This window comes from Lathyrus oleraceus, chromosome 1 (genome assembly GCF_024323335.1).
Source record: "Lathyrus oleraceus cultivar Zhongwan6 chromosome 1, CAAS_Psat_ZW6_1.0, whole genome shotgun sequence".
Classification (NCBI taxonomy): domain Eukaryota; kingdom Viridiplantae; phylum Streptophyta; class Magnoliopsida; order Fabales; family Fabaceae; genus Lathyrus; species Lathyrus oleraceus.
This window is the reverse complement of record NC_066579.1, coordinates 55,022,890-55,043,196: the sequence shown is the minus strand read 5'-3', so window position 1 is coordinate 55,043,196 and position 20,307 is coordinate 55,022,890. Positions and strand designations below refer to the sequence as shown.

General features: G+C 36.7%; 1 protein-coding gene and 1 long non-coding RNA gene across 4 annotated transcripts in view; one reads left to right on the top strand and one right to left on the bottom strand.

Moving 5' to 3' along the window:
- The first annotated feature begins 4,875 nt into the window (after nucleotides 1-4,875).
- The window catches only part of LOC127105415 (putative pentatricopeptide repeat-containing protein At1g12700, mitochondrial), a 64,209-nt gene continuing 48,777 nt past the window's right edge, over nucleotides 4,876-20,307 (top strand). Inside the window, exons 1-3 of one of the 2 annotated variants that reach the window (XR_007794999.1) lie at nucleotides 4,878-6,601; nucleotides 6,745-6,884; nucleotides 7,259-7,532. Coding sequence is in view for 1 of the 2 variants with exons in the window: in XM_051042721.1 (XP_050898678.1) it covers nucleotides 4,973-6,220 (1,248 nt within the window). In the remaining variant the exon portion in view is untranslated. Of the gene's footprint in view, nucleotides 6,602-6,744; nucleotides 6,885-7,258; nucleotides 7,533-20,307 lie in introns of those variants that run through there. The other variant, XM_051042721.1, reaches the window with a different exon arrangement.
- On the bottom strand, nucleotides 19,106-19,922 carry LOC127105676 (uncharacterized). Of its 2 annotated transcripts, none has more exons than XR_007795104.1 (3): nucleotides 19,906-19,922; nucleotides 19,341-19,429; nucleotides 19,106-19,253 (listed from the first exon to the last, which is right to left on the bottom strand). It is a non-coding gene; the product is annotated as an uncharacterized LOC127105676 (long non-coding RNA). The 2 variants fall into 2 exon arrangements; XR_007795113.1 differs by having other exon boundaries at nucleotides 19,106-19,256; nucleotides 19,906-19,918.

Below are 20,307 nucleotides of genomic sequence, written 5' to 3'. Positions count from 1 at the left end.
AATTTCTCTTGATCGTAAGTCGAGTAGTATCGGTGTTTCGAAAACAAAACCCGTATAGATCAGACTCATATGTTTCACCGTTGCAGTGAGCATTGATAGTATATTTTAGTGTATATGACATTGTAATATTTTTTGTGCATAAGAAAAGTAAATTTTGTGGTGCAGATGAATTTGTGTTGATTGTAGGATGTAATGGTAATACACTTAAATAGATAAGTGATGTGGCATGCATGCAAGCCCTAGCGCCAATCCAATTGGAGCTAGCATGTAATCCTTGTACATGGGCTCCAGTCCATGTGGCGCCTTGCAGACCTCGTAACTCAGCATGTAGATAGTCATGCAGGCGTCAGCTATGTGAAGACCATACATGCATGCAAGCCTATGAGGCGCCAATCCATATGGCGCTAGCATGTTAATTTTACATGTGTAAGCCAAACCAATTGGCGCTAGCATGCAAACACTTTTATCCATGCATTCAAACTTTTGCATGTCTTTGCATGTCCCTTATTATAAATAGTCATCCAAGTCTCACATTTTTTCCTCACCAACAATCACTTCTTCCTCTACAACAACAACTCTTTCATCTACAACAACCACTGTTTCATATATTTACTACGATAAGATGTCTCTCCTCACTATGGGTGAATCGCATAGAGGCACGGTTACAAACATAGCAACTTATGTAAGCGCTTAATTCTTGTGTTATTTTTCTAGAATAATTTTTTATAGCGTTACTTATTTGTTGTTTATTTTTATAAAGTAACATCTTTTGTTGTTTCATTTTTAGGATGTTTTTAGGTTTCGAACTTGTGTCCACGAATTTGTACACATGGACGTGATGATTCAACCTTATGTCGAACTCGTCATTTTTGGACATGTAAGCAAAATAATGTCTTGGTCGGTGGATACTAAATTTGTTCTTGCATTATGTGAAAGATGGCGTCCCAAGACACACACATTCTGGTTTCCAATCGGTGAATGTACCGTGACGTTAGAAGACGTTTACATGTTAATGGGACTGCCTATCGAAGGTAAGACGGTAAATGGTAAAACCAACTATGAGAATTCAATTTGCGTGGACCTCTTGGATGTTGATTTATTAGATGATAAATCAAGAGGTCAATGTATACTCCTTTCACGCCTTAAGGCATATTATAACAACTTACAGTTAGATGAGAATTCTACCGAAGAGGCTCGAATAATAAAAATTAGGTGTTACATTATGCTTTTAATTGGTTTATTTGTATTTCCCGAAGGTAGTGGTTCTAGTATGGATGTTATGTATTTACCTTTACTAAGACATGTAGATAGAATAGGAAGTTACAGTTGGGGATCCGCTTGTTTGGCTTATCTTTATAGCTCTTTGTATAAAAATGCAAACAAAGACACATCTATATTTTATGGATGTGCTGTTTTGCTACAAGCATGGGGTTGGTCCAGACTACCGTCCCTAGCGCCTGTCAACAACAACCCATTCACATTCCCGTATGCACAAAAGTAAGTTCTTAAAATGGACTATATTTACTTACTTTACCGATTATTATCTCTAAATAATATGTTTACTTTTATGATGCAGATGGTCGGCACGTGGTATGAGTTATAATAGATGTCCTAGACATTGTATTACCCGATATCGCAATCACTTGGATCACCTTCGACCGACAGATGTATTGCCATTCACCTAATTATTTCGTAATAATTTTTTAATTTTTTCTACCAAATTTTTAATCTAATATATGTTCACATTTTAGTTCATTTGGCGTCCATATCTAAATTTGGATCATGACCATGAAATCAACGAACAAGACGCAACCGTTTGGATTGTATGCACACCGATCATAAGATTCACCACTGTGGAGATGCACAATAGTGATCGTGTTAAATTGCAGTTTGGTATGCTTCAACACATCCCAGATCCCCCGATAAACCTAGGAGAATGGTATCTACGTAAAGTTAACGACCAATGGAACTTTAACCCATGGCAAAGCTTCGCTAGATCTGAGTGTCGCAAATGGAAGCACCGCCAAGACCATGTCTTAAATGACGTTGTGATGCCATCTAAAGAAAAACCAAGTCATAATTATATGTCTTGGTACATATCGGTTGGATTTGAGTTCATCGTCGAGGATATGTACTTATACGATCCACGCCAGGCAACTTACACACCAGAAGGCTAAACATCTAACCCCCAACAACATTGTCAGACCGGCTACTCACAACCCCTTATTCATCAAAATTCCTGATCCACAAACACACAAACCTACAACCCTAACATACAAAACACTCAACCACAATACCAAGAGCATACTCCGTACCACCAACAACAACTAGATCATCATCAAGACACCCAACATCATTATGCACCTAACACATCACCCTATCATAGCCACCTTAGTCAAAATACTCAACGATCATTTAACACCAACCGTCTCTCCTCCTACTATAGCCAAGAAGCCCAAACATCTCAAAACCAAAACCTTCAACAACCATATGTCTACCAAACACCACAACAATCATTTCAACATTTCCTCGATGCATAATTCACACCAATGTCTCCCTTCATTCGTCCTGGTCGCCCTCCAACAACTCAAACATAACCCAACTACTCTGACATGGTCATGAACTCAACTATGGAGGTACGTTTTCGATGCATACATAAGACTACGTGGATTTGTCTGACTATCTCAGGCAATCTCCTGCAATTGGTGGTGATGTTCATGGGCCCTCAGATACTCAAACACCTGGGGTGAATCATCAACGTGGGTTAAGGTCACGAGTTCAGGTAGCTAGGGGATGTGGGACCAGAGGTCGGTTAGGTGATCCCGGTCATCGACATTAGTCTTTTTTGTGTAAATGGGTATTAATATTAATATGAATTGGTCCGATTTCGACTTTATCTAAAATGTACAATATTTTTAAAATAAAATACGAAACACACACAGGTGTCAGACCAATTGGAGTCTCCTTTAAAATTTAACACACAGGCGCCAATTGGATTGACAACACTAGGTGGAATAGCCAATCCAATTGGCGCCTCCTCTCTAAGTTTAAGAGCAGGCGCCAATTCATCTGGCGCATCCTCTTCAAAATGGGGTATTTTGGGAAATAATCTGAAAAGTGGGTTATTTTGAGAATATTTTTTGAAAAATTGGGTTATTTGGGTAAAAAATTCTCTATTTTGTGTGTATTAATAACTATATGAAAACTATTTATAGATGCGGAAGGAATCCAACAAATGTTTGTGTGGATACTATGCTATAAAACATATGTTTAATACTGTCTCCGGATGCATCAATAATTCATGAGTTAATGTATTGACTTTATCCATATGCATGTAATTTATTTATAGTAGTTAAGTTAATGTTGTTGTTGTTAGCTAGTAAAAGGTTTATGTTACAATGTTTATGTTGAGATTGAATCTTTAATGTTTTGTTTTTGAGTTATTCTAATTTAAATTTTGTTCAAATTATAGGTGTTTAACGATCCAAGACCATTCCCACAAGAAGATATAGATGACACTCGATCACGTTGGGTCGATTGCGTCCTATCTTTTTATGAATCTCAACAACACTAGTTTTTCTTAATTGTTGTAAATATTGTGTATAGATTTTCGGTTACACATATATTTGGTTTTGTCATTATGCTTTTATTTTCGAATATGTATAAAAGTTCTCTTGGTGTACCATTTTGGATATGTGTATATTTAGTTTTGTAAACAATGTAATTTAGTATTCCATGTATATATGAATTTGTTATGTTATAAAATAAAACATTTTGATTCTGTCACAAAATTTGCATATTTGTTATGTCTAAAAACATACCGGTCAAATTATAATTTAAAATAAATTATAATTTACAAAAATAAAGTTTTACCCCTTGATTATTATTTCAAATTGAGATAAATACTTATTTTTCTTCTCGGATAATAGCAGAAATCGAGAGGTATATGGCGCACACTTTCTAGTTTTGAAAATACAAAAATATTGTTAATGGTGATCGAACCAATAACCAATAAAATTTTCGCCTTAGTGGATCTACAACCGAGGGGAAAGTGACACGTTTTCATGACATTTTTCATTACCTCGCATGTGAAACTGAGGTAAAACTCATTTTCCAACCGAGGTAAAAGGGAGTTTTTGTAGTAGTGGTTGTAGAGAACATTACACGAACTTTCGCCGTCTATGAAAAGTTCCTGGTATCGTGTGATTTGTTACCGTGGTCGTTACACCAACGAGAACTCCATATGACGCTAGAGTAAATTATCTTTTACCGATCTTGAAATCTTAGCATCGGTCTGTCTTTTCTCTGTGTCTTAGTGTCAATCATTGCTTGGACGAGATTCTCTCGTAGCGGATCTTCGGCAAACACTATTTTCATGTGGATCTCACTGATGACAAAAAATGGAGGCGGTGTGAGATGGGAGAATTTGGGAGAGTTCTTCAGTGTGACGCATGGAGTTATCATTTCTATCTTACGGTGGTTACGACAGAGATCTGACTTTGGATCGAGAATGACGTGCTATCGAAATAGATCAAAAACGGAGGATTAGAGGTTCGATTTTAGAAACTCTAATCATTTAGGTTGAGAAAGCTTCGAATCAGATTGAAATAAAAGTATTCAATCGTGGAAAACGAACACTGTTCCGTATTGAAACCACAATTAGTGTTGATTGATGATAATAAGACTTTGAAAATGTTGATCTCCGATCCACTAAAACGGAGTGTAGTGTATCTAAAAAATTAACAGTCTAACATCCAACTCAATTATATAGTTCTAAATAAATATAATAAAAAGTGAAGATAAAAAGAAGTGTACCTTAAATATGATAATTATATACTTTAGATAATCTTTGATTGAGTTCATGTATTAGACATTATTCGGCCTGAAAAAAAAATATATCGGACAGTGCCCCAAAGCTTATTATTTTGACTGGAGAGAATCCGCCCCCAAAAGCGTTAAAATAAAAACAATAATGTCACTATTGAGGCCAAGGTACGTTCTCTCTGTTCCGTCTTCCAACTTGTTTCTTCTTCGATTCTTCTCTCATAATCACAATCTTGTTGCTGTTGAGGATGCTGTTTTCTCATTCAATCGCATGCTCAATACAAACCCTACCCCTCCCATCTTCCAATTCGGCAAGATATTAGGTTCCCTCGTTAAGATCCAACATTTTCAAACTGCTATTTCCCTTTCTCAACAAATGCAACTTAGAGGAATTCGAACCGACATTGTTAATTTGAACATTTTGATTAATTGTTTCTGCCACCTTCGTCAACTCAATTTTGCATTTTCTGTATTAGCCAAGATTCTCAAACTAGGTTATCACCCTGATACAGTAACAATGAATACACTTATCAGAGGTCTCTGTAACAGTGGCAAGCTTGACAAAGCCCTTCACTTTCACGACGACGTTATAGCGAACGGGTTTCAACTTGATCATTTTAGTTACGCGACGTTGATCGGCGGTTTATGTAAAATAGGAGAAACAAAAGCTGCTTTGCAGGTTCTTAAAAAGATAGAAGGGTCGTTGGTTAAGCCTGACGTGGTAATGTACAACACAATCATTGATAGTTTGGGAAAGGATAAACTTGTGAATGATGCATTCGGTTTATATTCTGAAATGATTGTTAAAGGAATTTCTCCTGATATTATCACTTATACTACTTTAGTAAACAGCCTTTGCATTGTCGGTCAATTGAAAGAAGCAATTGGTTTGTTAAATGAAATGTTGTTGAAGAATATCAGCCCGAATGTGCGGACTTTCAATTCCCTGATTGATGGTTTGTGTAAGGAAGGAGAGGTGGAAAACGCTAGAGATGTGTTGGCTGTTATGATAAAACAAGGTGTGAAACCTAATGTTGTTACTTATACATCTTTGATGGATGGATATTTCTTGGTTAAAGAAGTGAACAAGGCTAAACACGTATTCAACTCTTTTGCTCGAAGAGGAGTGGAACCTAATATTCACAGCTACACTGTCATGATAGATGGATTATGTAAGAGTAGAATGGTGGATGAAGCTGTGAATCTCTTCAAAGAATTGCATTTGAAAAACATGGCTCCTGAAACTATAACGTACAATTCGCTTATTGATGGACTTTGTAAATCGGGGAGAATCTCTGATGTTTGGGATCTTATAGATGAGATGCATGACAGAGGCCAACCTGCTAATGTGGTCACTTATAATTCTTTATTGGATGCTTTGTGCAAAAACCATAAGGTTGACGAGGCAATTGCATTACTAACGAAGATCAAAGACCAAGGGATTCGTCCGAGCATGTATACATACACTATACTTGTTGATGGACTATGCAAAAATGGAAGACTTAAGGATGCACAAGAGATTTATAGGGATCTTACGATTAAAGGCTATGATTTAGATGCTAGGATGTATACTGTGATGATTAATGGCCTTTGTAAAGAAGGACATCTGGAGGAAGCATTGTCCTTAATGTCACTAATGGAAGACAACAATTCCACACCTGATGTTGTAACATACGAAACTCTTATTCGTGCTTTGTTTGAAAACGACAAGAATGATAAGGCGGTGAAACTTCTTCGTGAAATGATTGCTAGAGGTCTACTACAAGAGTAAAACTAGGTGATATGCTTTTGTTATTTTGTATTTGGTTTTATGTATAAGCATTTTTTTGAATTTAGGCAGGACTTTTTTACCTCATCCAAAGGAATGTTAGTCTGGGTTTCATTCTTTCATAAATCATTTATTATGTTGTGGTGATTTAGAAAATGGCGTACTCACATATGTGGTCAGTCTATAGTCAGAGGAGTTGCCCATCGGCCGCTAGATGCTATGTGAAAACTCGTTCCGCTGTGTTTATTAGAAGCCGTCGTCCTTCCATCCTTAAAATGATGTTTGTTTGAAGGTAACGGTGAACTTTGATTATTAGTTATGAATATGTCTTTAATTTGGTGTTCTTCTATTTATTTATTTTCTTTTATGTGTATGGTAGGTATTATGGTAAAAACTGATTGTATGTATTGTTACACCAAGGTTCTGTGAGATATTTTCTGTGCAAATTCATGTACTGATTACAGAACTAGTGCCTCTATTAGCCAAAACTTCAGCATGAATGTTGAATCTTTCATACTATTAAAATCTCAACTTTTTTTTCAATCTTTGTTTGTGTCTTGTACTAATTAAAGTGACTCCTAGAAGCAACTGAATGTTAATTGTATGTGTATGCTTGTCATAAAAAAACGCGAGCTCTTCAAAACTGCTGCATGATTGGCATTTCAGGTTGTAGTTCTGTGTCATCTTACTATGCAGTGCGGTTGATGTTGATCAGTGACTTGGTACAAGCAACAATTTAGACTTTTTGAGCAGCATTTGTGACAAAGCTTGTTGTTTAGGATTAGAATATGTAGATGCTCCTTAAGTGTAACAACTTCATGGATTGATGATGTATTATACGACTCTTTAGATTAGTATTTATTCAATGTATTTATTGCTGACACTTATAAATACAAGTTGTGTGGTCTAATTATAGAACAGAATTTATAGTTTTGTTGTTTGTGATCAGTCTCATTAAAGTTTTTGGAATTTCTTAATGCACCTATATGTTATTTACGCATCACGTGAAAATACTAAAATACTCTTCAGATTCCTGAGATGTATATCTGAACGCACTTAATACACATTCAATGTAGGTCATTCTGAGTGACGTTCTATTAATTGGGTTTTTTTAATATCGGAGATACATTTGTAGTATATTTTTGTAGATGCATTCTCGTAATGTATACACGACAGTAACAAAGACAAAAACTAAAAACTTGTAATTTGATAAAATAAAATTAAAATTTGTAAAATACCATAAGCATTACATAGATGATTTCTACATAAAATGCAACATTACACTTCAATATCCAGGTGGACGTTTCAACCCTTCACAATATTTTAGACCGATCTTGAATCGTCGTTTCCAATTTCAGCGGAACTTTTGTTTCGAAAGAAAAATATGTATTCCACGTAGCCTTTACATCTGCATTTGTCTTGAGTTCAAAGATGTTGAACTCAATTTTCCCTCTGTTGTCAATCAACGGTGAACGATATTCGAGATTCACAATTCTTCGATTTGTAAGGTATGAGATGATAGATTTCGTATTTAATATCGGTAAGAGTGGTGTACTCGTTGAGCTTAAACTTTCGTCTGGATGTCGCGCTAGAGGAGATATTTGCAACATAACAGATGATGTGTATTTGTGATATTTTAGACATTTTTAGTTTGTGTGAAATAAAAAACAAGAACACCTTAATTTATAGAAGTTGTAGATAGATGTGGATCATTCAAAATCTGGCATACTGATTCCGGAGATATATCTCCGAATCCGCACTCTATTATCTTGTTCCGGAGATATATCTCCTAAACAGACAGAAAATAGAATTTTTGAATACATAACTTAATTGAAGACTTTTTTCTTGACAAAAGAAAAAATGTTATGGGAAAGATAAAAAAATATATTAAAACATTAAGAAATTGAATATATTACGCTTCATTAATATTGAGACACAATTACATACACTCATTATTCTGGCTAAACGGGAAATTAAAACGAATCAAAATATTTATCGTCGGTTAAATCTATGGGTGGTACCGCGTTTGATTTTTGTGCATTTAATTCTCTTTCAATGTTGCTTAATTTCTCAAACTCTTGCATCCTTTTCATAAAATGGTCTGGCATAGTCTCAGCTTTTGTTGTTGAATGAGCGGTCCATTCCGATGATGTAAGTGGTATAGGGCATTCCAGTTTCAAGTAAACTTGAACAAAATGTCATGATTCTGAAAGTCATCAAATACACATAATACGATCATTTGAATTTTGAGGTGGACGGTACGCAATGGGAGAAAGATTTTCGAAAAATCGTATCGTGTAAGATCGACACACACTTTATCAGACACATGCAATGAGGTGACCTATTTCAGGAAAGCGCGTTCATTTTGCCTTCGGTGCCGATCCACTAAGGCAAGGAACAAGAGACTCATAGACTTCATCGAAACTTTTTTTCTTTCCGTACAGTCGTGTGTATGATTCTTTATGAGTCCTCCACTCTTGGATAAGTTGATGGCGGACAAGTGTATGATTATCTTCTCCTTTATCGAGTAAAGTCGAGACAGCTCGATAACCGCAATTACCATCTTCCTTAACATTGATGATCCACTTAATGTATTTGTGCATAAAAACCGGTATCTTGTCAATGAATGGAATCTTTGGTGGAGGCGGCGTAGGAGGTGGTTTGCTAATGCGAGCTCCTTTGAAAACACTTTTTTGAGATTTTGGAGTTTGTGAATCCGGAAAAACTATCTACATATTCAAAATATGAAGGAGACTGCATCGTTGAATTGTCACTCGGTGTAGGCTTGAACTTCTTCAGAGCACCTTTTGTTTTTACCGGTTGAGAGGGTGGTTTCAAGTCAGTGATTCCCGGATAAACAATATTCCTCAATTGTTCTTTGATGTGGAGTTTCATGTTGTCATCAACTTTCAAAAATCTCTCTTGTATCACTTCTCATTCGGTATCTGACATGCAAAGATGACAGCAAATTTCGAAATCCCGTCCCAAATTTTCAAAAATGCATCTACTAAATATCCACTGAACTAATCAACTATCATTATATTTGTTGAAAATATCTAGAGAGATGTATTTCCGAAATTTATTTTAATATATATTCAGTTGGTGCACCATAGATTTGGTGCATGATGCGTTCGGATATGCATCTCTAAAATTTAAATGACATTTTTATATTTTCGAATGGTGCATAAGTAACATATGAAGTGTATTAAGAAATTCTTAAAGTCTTTTTGAAAAATATTTTGTAATCTATTTTGAATTATGCACGGCTGCTTTCAAACTCATAATTCTCTCTTGATAATTTATGTTTGAAGATTGATTTTTCAATTGTTATTTCAGATTCTGATGCTTAATAAATAAGCTATTTGGTTTCTCTAATTTAAGCTCTTTTTTTTTTAAATTGTTATGACGGTTGTTGTGAAGAAGTACATTCCTCTCAACTCGTTACTTTTAGCCAGTAAAAAAATGCTTAGGAGCTCAAGCAATTGCTAGAGAGGAATTCTTGGTCTATCATCGTGTGTTTGTTTATCACTGAGCTTTTGCAGTTCAATATTAGATAAACTTGCAACAAGTTGAATTGAGTCAATGAATCAAATCTATAAACTCTCGAATTTGACAATCTTCAATACAAGAGTTTGATCTCTCGTGATACAGTAGTTTGTTATAAAATTTTACTTGTCTTTTAACTCAAATTATGGATAAAATACCGAACAAAGTAGGATAACCCTCTCCACAACCTTTTCTCCCATGTTATTATAAATTAACAAATATCAAATACAAAACAAATTAGAATTTTTTATAAAAATAATCCACTTTTTTAAGGAAATTCCCAAAATACCATTGATTTCAAAAAAATTCTCAAACTACCCCACTTTTAAGAGGAGTCGCCAATTGAATTGGAGACTCCTCTTAAAAATTGAATGGAGGCGCCAATTGGATTGAATGGAGGTGCCAATTGGATTGAATGGAGGCGCCAATTGGATTGGCTAGGGCACCAATTGGCGCCCCTGTGTAGGACTTAAGAGGAGGCGTCAATTCAAGTGGAGCCTCAGTGTAAAATGCAATTTTTTTTTGTAAATGGTATACGTGATAGATAAATTTGATATAGAACCAATTGATATTAATAAAAATTGTCGTTTACACAAAGAAACCTAATGGTGATGACCGGGATCACCTAACCGACCTTCGGTCCCACATCCTCTAGCTACCCTAACCCGTGGCCCTAACCCACGTTGATGATTCGGTACCGGTGTTTGAGCATCTGAGGGGTCAGGAGCGTTACTACCAACTACAAGAGAAGGTCTGTTGAGGTAGTCAGCATAGTCTTCAGTATGCATCGATGGTGTACCGCCGTACGAAAATGTGAAAGGGTTGTTGTTGACGGGTGCTAGGGACGGTAGTCTTGACCAACCTCATGCTTGTAGCAAAACAATACATCCAGAAAATGTAGATGTGTCTTTGTGTGAGTTTTTGCATAAGGAACTATAGAGATAGGCTAGACAAGCAGATCCCCAACTGTAACTTCCTATTCTATCTACATGTCTAAGTAAAGGTAAATACATGATATGCATGCTAGAACCACTACCTTCGGGAAATAAAAACGAGCCAATTAACAGCATAATGTAACACCTAGTTTTTATTATTCGAGCATCTTCGGTAAAATGCTCATCTAAGTATAAACTATTATAGTACGACTTAAGGCGTGAAAGTAATATACCTTGACCTCTTGCGTTATCATCTAACAAATCAGTCTCCAAGAGATCAATGCAAATTGAATTCGCATAGTTGGTTTTACCATTAACAGTCTTACCTTCAATGGGCAGTCCCAAAAGCATGTAGACGTCTTCTAACGTCACGGTACACTCACCGGTTGGGAACCAAAATGTGTGTGTCTCTGGTCTCCATCTTTCGCATAAATCTAGAATGAATTTGTTATCTACGGACCAAGACAAAATCTTGCTTATATGACCAAAACCGGTGAGTTCAACATAAGGTTGAATCATCGGGTCCATATGAACATATTCGTGGACCCGAGTTCGGAACCTTGACACATCCTATAAAAGAAAGAACAAAAAACTTGACTAAGTTGGTATGTTAAAATAAAAGGGGGTTGGTGAAGATGAAAGATAAAAAGTTAACAAAAGAAAAAACTTACATATGTTGCGATGTTTGCAACCGTTCCTCTATGTGATTCGCCCATTGTGAGGATAGACATTTTGTCGGGGGGTTGGTGTAGATGAAACTACAAAAAGTTGTTGCAGATGAAATTGTAGAAGAAGTATTGTAGAAGAAGTAGTGAGAGTGATGGTGTGGAAGAAGTGTTGATGGAGTGGATGTATTTATAGGCAAATGGATGGGAGCATGAAAAATTATGCTTGCATGGTGCCTCCACTTGAATTGGTGATCATGTACAACCTTTAAGAGGGGTCGCCATTCAAATTGGCGCCTCCATAGGGATATGCATGCAAGACCTAGGTCTGATTGCTTGGTTTCGAGGTCTGAATGCATGCTTTGACAAGGTGTCTCCGCTTAAATTGGCGCCCATGTGCAAGGAATGAGTAGGGGTGCCAATTCATTTGGAGTGTGTGTCTGCATGTCTGACACGTGGCTGTCATCTCTCTTGCATGCTGAACATGTCACTTCTTAGTAGCTTGCATGGTTGACACATCATTTCGGAGTAGCTTGCATATGCGACACGTCACTTCGGAGTAGCTTGCATGTGCGACACGTCACTTCGAACTAGCTAGCATGTGAGACACTTCACTCCTCTATTTAAGTGTCTTACTATCAACATCCAAGACACTTCACTCACATTCATCTACAGTAAGAAAATAGTTTTCATCTGCACAATGTCATCTTCATCATTATACAGTGTCAACGTTCACTACAACGGTGAAACATACGAGTCTGAGCTATATGGTTTTTGTTTTCGAAACACCGATACCATTAGACTCACGATCAAGAGAAATGCAACCTTCTTGCATTTGAAAAAAAGAATACAATCCTGTATAGGATCGGGTATTGTGTCAAAGATCACATATCAAAATCCAATATTTTTTTAGAATAGTCAATGCAAGTATTTCCCCCTTAAGGTACGAGACGATGAAGATGTTGAATACATGTTTGTTAGTCATGAACATTCAGGTTGCAACTGTATTGAGTTGTACATTACTCTTCAACCATGTATACCATCTCAACAGTCTCAACTAACCAGTCAGGATGAATCTGGTGAATTTGATCCACAATGGTCAGATGTCGTCAATCCAGAAGCAGAAGCAGAAGTGGACGTCGTTGATGAAGAAGAAGAGGAGACCAAGATACAGGTTGATCACATGTTGAACAACGACGATGAAGATGATGATCAACCACCACCAATACCTCCTAGTCATGTCTACAATCCGCCTCAACATATGACAAATATGGATATGCACGACGATGAAACATCCAGCAGTGTTTTCTATAATCTGTATCCGAGATCAGAAGGCGAATTAAAGGTGGGAGACATGTTTCGTACCAAAGAAGAATATGTTCTGGCTATCAAAAAATTCCACATGAACAACTCTGCTGATTTTACAGTGAAACGCACTGATTCTAGAAGGTATATTATCGAATGTCGTAACATGCTTTGTAAGTTTCGTTTGGCTGCGTCTTACAAGAAGAAAAACGACTCTTGGGAGATCGCTTCAATAGACCCACCTCACAGTTGCATTGCAATTAACGTTGAACAAGATCACCGTAAACTAAGCGCAACGTTGATATGTCAAGACATTCTTTCGTTGGTTAATAAAGACCAATCAGTGAAGGTGATTATAATTATATCCCATATCAGAACAACATATAATTATACTCCATCTTACAAGAAAATCTGGATTGCGAGGACAAAGGCTGTTGAACAAGTTTTCGGCAACTGGGAGGATTCATACAAGGAATTGCCACGGTTTTTATGGGCATTAAAAACATATGTCCCAAGAACTGTGACAATTATGGAGACATTGCCAGCGATGATGCCAGACGGAACATGTGCTACAGGTAATAGAATCTTTCACCGTCTCTTTTGGGCATTTGACCCGTGCATCAAAGGTTTCGCATTCTATAAACCTATTATTCAAATTGATGGCACTTGGTTATACGGAAAATACAAGGGTACTTTGCTCATGGCGGTTGCACAAGACGGCAACAACAATGTATTTCCCATTGCCTTTGCTGTTGTTGAAGGTGAAACGACTGGTGGATGGGGTTTCTTTCTTCGACATCTCAGAACGCATGTGGCTCCACAAGCCAATCTCTATTTGATTTCTGATAGACATGTTGCCATTGAGAGTGCCTACAACAACCATGACAACATATGGCATAACCCTCCTTCTATCCATGTCTATTGCATCAGACACATTGCACAAAACTTCATGCGTGCTATAAAAGATAAGAATCTTCGCAAGAAGGTGGTGAATGTTGGGTATGCTCTAACTCAGCCGCCATTTCAATATTATCGTGATGAAATTAGATTGTCTAATGAAGACGCAGGGAGATGGCTAAATAACATACTAGTAGAGCAGTGGACAAGAGCATTTGACAGAGGTTGTCGATGGGGCCACATGACAACAAACCTTGTGGAATGCATGAACGGGGTATTCAAAGGAATTCGAAATCTGTCGATAACCGCCTTGGTAAGATCAACCTATTATAGATTGGTTTCTACGTTCGCAACCAGAGGTGAAAGATGGAGTGCGGTGTTAATGTCCGGGCAAGTATTCAGTGAGTGTTGCATGAAGGTCATGAAAGAGGAGAGCATCAAAGTTAGCACACACGCTGTAACAGTCTTTGACCGTCATATGCAAAATTTTAGCGTCCAAGAAACAATGGACCACAACGAGGGAAGACCAAATTTAGCCTACATTGTTAGACTAAACAGAAGTTGGTGCGATTGTGAAAAATTCCAGGTCTTCCGCATACCTTGCTCCCATGTCATTGCAGCATGCGCTTATACTCGTCAAGATGCTTACAGCTATTTATCTGATGTGTATAAGGCCGATATCCTCATGAATGTATATAATCAAAGCTTCTCGGTACTACCAATGGAGGATTACTGGCCTCCATATGAAGGTGATATTGTTTGGCACAATGACGAGATGCGTAGAAAGAAAAAAGGAAGGTCAAATAGCACACGTATCAGAATAGAGATGAATTCCACAAATAAAATGATAAGATTATGTAGTATCTGTCATCAGACAGGACACAACAAGAACAATTGTCCCAATCGAGGAACATCATCTAGGTCTTAAGCTTTTTGTAACATTGTATTTATGTAACCTTCAATCATTATATATCATTAAGTTTTTATTACAACGAGGTTCACAATAAACATCAGTACAAAATAAGCTATTTGAAAACAGAAATATTTCTAACTGGTTACAACAATCAAATTGATGTCATCTCAACCAAACATTATTTCCCTAACATCCTTATCAGCCTTTATTCGCAGCCAACCAAAGAGACTATCAAGTCTCTCAATACTTCTAATTTTTTCCTCTTCTGGTATTTTCCCATCTAACCAACGAACCAACTCCCTCTTTAGTTGATCGAACGTAGTAATGTTCCAAAACAGTATCATCATCTGAGGTTTGTCTCTCGCATAAATCACCTTTCCGTATCGGCGACGAACACCAAACATGATTACCAAATGATTATTTGAGATGTGGAACAATTACTCACACAACGCATCTATTTATAACACAAAAGTTGCATTTTACACTGAGGTTCCAATTGAATTGGCGTCTCCTCTTAAGTCCTATACAGGGATGCCAATTGGATTGGTTAGGGCACCTATCCTAATCAATCCAATTGGCGCCTCCATTCAATTTTTAAGAGGAGTCTCCAATTCAATTGGCGACTCCTCCTAAAAATGGGGTAGTTTTGAAATTTTTTTGAAACCAAAAGTATTTTGGGAATTTCCTTTAAAAAGTGGGTTATTTTTGTAAAAAATTCAACAAATTAGCGTAACCATCTAGCCACAACTTCTTTTACTGCAAATTATCCCTTCACAAACTCTCATCAAACAAACACGCCGCAATGGTGAAGTGATACTTTCAAAGGTGAAGAAGTTATTAGATCAACATTAATGAAAAGTATGAGAAAGAAAATTGGACACGTATACATCTGTAACAAATAATTTTACAACCAAATAACACAATATGACCTCAACAAAATTAAGCCTGGTGTTTTTTTTTAATCAGTTTCGTCTCCTCCAAATATGCTCTTCATTCTCATTGTTTGGTTGTTCTTTAGGTTGTTTAATATTGCACTTCAAGCATTTCGTGTTTCTTGCATAATTGTAGAAATCACATCTGCATAAAGCAATACATAAAATGAAATTAATTTTTTTTAATGCAATAAGCTTGGGTAGAGGAAGAAAATCAATGGACTTACTTTGGACAGCTCCAATCTCCAGGATATTGCTTGGAATTTGGATTTGACTCTTCACAACGAAAACACTTTCCTTTAGTCGCAAAATTCAAGAAATCACACCTGCATACATAGAAAATTTTATGTAAAAATAAAAAAGACTTGAAATAGCAAACATCAAAGTTTTGATGGCTTAATGGAAGAAATTAGGTAACCTAGCATACAAAACAAGAAGTTTGTATGATGGTAGCAAGAGAAATCCTTACTTAGGACAATTCCAATCCCCAGAATTTTTCTTGGGCCTTGGCTCAGGACACTTCAAACACTTGACATTACTCGCATAGTTCATGAACCCGCACCTACATACACAGGAAAACCCTTTAACTATTAAAAGTCAATGTGCAAATTTTGATTATATACCATATGCAGAGAAATGCTAGGTTGTTATTAATCATCATGATGGAATATAAATTTGGCTCTTGCTCATAACAAAGCTGTAGCTTATTTTAGCTAAAGCTCAAAGATGTCTATGCATAAGAACCGTTTAACAGTTTTAGCAACAAAATAATTGAAGAGTCACAAAGGATCTATAAACTATTGTGATAGCATAGTGGTAGAAGTGATAACATTAGCAGGTAGAATCCTGATGTATACGATGATAATGATGATAGCCTACATGAAATGCAGTAAAAATAAAGGTGTTGGAATTTCCGTCTTCATTATGATCTGCCCCTAGTCGCCTAAATTGCAGCATTTGACTTGTCTTCATTGCAACCGACAATTCTCACCTTACAAGCCGATATTATAGAAATGAGTTATACCCAACCCAAATTTTAAAGGAAAAAGAGGTTACTAAAGTTTCCAAGATTAACCAATTCCGATATTAATACATAGTGGCTATACCGGTATACCGGGAAAAGTGCCGATATTTTGAGCATAGAGGAGTTGAAATGCAATGTCGACTTTCGTATCGGATAGCCGAAATTCCAAAATGCAATACCGGTACACCGGCGCTATACCGGATATTTAACAACACTACACCAAACATCCTATACTACTCGATGTGGGACTTGAGCACTTCATAAATTAATAGCCAAGTCGTAGTGCAAAATGCAGCTATCCAGCTGAATGTAAATACACCGGCAAAAGAACAAGATGAAAAACAGATGGCAAGCTGAATGGAATTTTTTAAGAAATGAATTTTGAACAGAGGAGTAGAAAGATACTTCAGTAGAAGAAAGCCCCAAAAAGTCAGGGCAAGGCAAAGTAGTTGCAAGCAATCAACAATTTAAATTGTACTTCACAAGTCTTCCACTTTTGGCTGACTGGATTAGGCTTTAATAAGAGCCCAACCAAGAAAGAAAGGTTACTTTAACAGGTTTGCCTCGTTTCCCCTAGAAACTAAAAATTTGGTGAAAAAGAGACATCGTGTGAAAAATGAAAGAAATTATTGATGGAAAGAGATGGTAAGTAACAGAATTTTGAGACCGGTCAAAAAACAACTACCAGGTTAACGTGTCAAAGTTATCTATCAGTATTTAAATTTATCAGTAATTAGAAAAATTGATTAGTTTGCTATCCACCATCATACAAAACCAAAAATATGTCAACGGGAATTTTCCTTGTAAGAGAAAATAGGAAACTTACTGTGGGCATGTCCAGTCTCCCTTTTTCATTTGAACCTCATTCATATTGAGTCTATTGGCCCTCTTGGGCCCCTCTGCTTGGCATTTTAGACACTTTATGTTTCTGGAAAAATTTTAAAAACTGCATCTGTAGAAAAAGCAAAGAGCAGTCAGCAATTCAACATACGGAAGACACCAAAAACAAGAAAACTGAACACAAGTATTTGAAGACAATGGGAATATGGACAACATAGGGGGGAAAATAAGAAAAGAAGTTATTTGCAGTTAAGATTCAAGTCAGTTTGACATGCATAATTGCATATAGAAAAGAAAGCTTGTGAGACAAAAATTCATAGAAGAGGCCAAAAGGCACTTCATATATATAATTGTATTACTATTAACTGGCATCAGATGACTTTTGAAAGGAAGATGGCATTCACATGTATGAGTTTACAATGCCTTATGAGAAAAAGCTAGTAAGCAAACAGAGCACTTACTCAGAACAGGTCCAATCTCCTTCCTTCATTTCAATCGCAGGAGGGTCAATACTATTTGGCCTATCTTCCTCACAATTTAAGCATTTCATATTCCTGGCGAAGTTCATAAAATTGCATCTGCAGAAAATTTAAGGGGGTAAAAGAACCGACTCTTAGGAATAAATCATTCAATGCTAACATCTAATTATATATGCCAAGAGACATAGAACACTTTTATTAACACGGGAATAATTGTGGAAAGTATAACGATTGGTATTCATTACAAGGAAGAAGCAAGTAAATCTTTTTGGGTCAAAAAGCCTACTGACGAAACTCACACGCACACACACGCTAGTCACAGAGAAGAGGGATATTGTGGGTTTGAACCCGCACCTCAGCATATCAATTGTCGCTGCAGCCTTTTACCATACCAGCTGCACTTTCGGGACAAAGCCAGGTGTATTTTTGACAAGTTATATAAAACAAATCCACCCATCCATCAGCCAAATATGAAAGACTACATTAATTTAATACAGAGAAATGAACTTTACTTAACAAAAACAAAAGGTAATAATTTCCACCGCAAATTTTAAAAGAGATAATTTAATATCTAGTTGCTATTAGTAAAAGTTGCAATTGGTAGATGATAGACCACTTGCTTAATTTCTGAGGACAAATGGCTGATGAAAACTTTAGCTCTGTATTTTAACAATGTCTTTCAAATCCTATGTGAAAATGCACATTGAACATGCAGAAATTATTACACATGCTATGAATATATCTGCATAAACTAATATAACTCACTTTGGACACGTCCAGTCGCCTTTCTTCATCTCAACGTGTTTAGACATCATATCAGCCCTAAAACTTAGAGGTTTACTTTTTGCCACGGTATCCTTTGAAGTGGACTTTGACTGAGCAGGAACAGGAGGAGGAGCAGGAGATGCCTCGCTCAACTCAATCAGCTGAGATAGAAGTTGCCTTGCAGATGATTCAATAACTTCTCGGCCCTAAAACATCTGATCCATGTTGATGGAGAAGATCCTGGTTATTTACCGATGAGAACGAGACACTGCCACTGCTGACTGAAGGATTATGCTGTTGCGGTTGGGGACGATGGGATGAATATGTTCCCCCCAAGCTGAAACCAGCAGACCTCCCCATCTGCTGATCGAAAGCATGAAAAGTTGAAAATGAGAGTTCTGACCTATATATAAAATGACTTCTCGATTTTTATAACATTTTACTCACAGAGAAATGCTGAGATTGCATCATTGGCATAGCATTGTCATGAAGTTGTTCTTTCTGGTGCATATCCATATCATAATCTGCACTAACACCTGTACACATGATATGGTCATAAACATCCCTGGAAAAAACTTGAGCAACTTACATTCAAGTAACAAAGTTGTCATTTCCATCATAACAATCAAAGATTCATCAGCGCAAACCTAAGAATTAGGTTGCTTGGCAACATTTAGTGACATTAAGGCATCTTCATTAAATTTATAACATACGGTACAGATGCTTGACACAACCAGTAGCATATGCATGTAATAACCTATCAAGAGCGTATCCCTATAATAACCTATCAAGAGCAACGTGAGAATAAAACAAAGAGTAATAAAGCCAAGCGTTGAAGGTCTAAAAGACCTTCAAAAAGAAATCATAAAGTTCATTCTACGATTGATTTCTCAAAAAAGAAACTTTAAAAACTTCAAAACTGAAGATGGTTATACAATATAATTGCATAATAGATCCACCAATATTGCAACAAAAAAATGAATGACACATATCTTAGCCAAACAACAGTAACCTTTGAATCCTGGTAATGAAGGGAAATCTTCATTTTGAATGCTAAATTCATGGTTTTGTTGAATCATTGGTTTGTTCCAAGGAGGTGGAACTAATGTTCTATGTGATGTTAGAACATGTTGTTCAACAAGTATGCAGCTACTGGTTGAAGAGCAGATGTTTTTAGGTGTCAAACAAAGGGATACTTCTGTTTGGAACCTACTCCTGACCTGGAAGAGGAGACATCTGTGTGTGCTAAGTTGACAAGGGTAGGGTCAACTGTGTGTGCGCTCAAGAAGGTCATTTTTAGACGTCTGATCTCTAGAAGTGGAGCTGGTTGAGATGTGACATTGTGCAACTTCCTGCTGTTTGTCTTATTCCTATGGATTGATCAGGATTGGATAGTTGTTCCCTGAAGTACTAT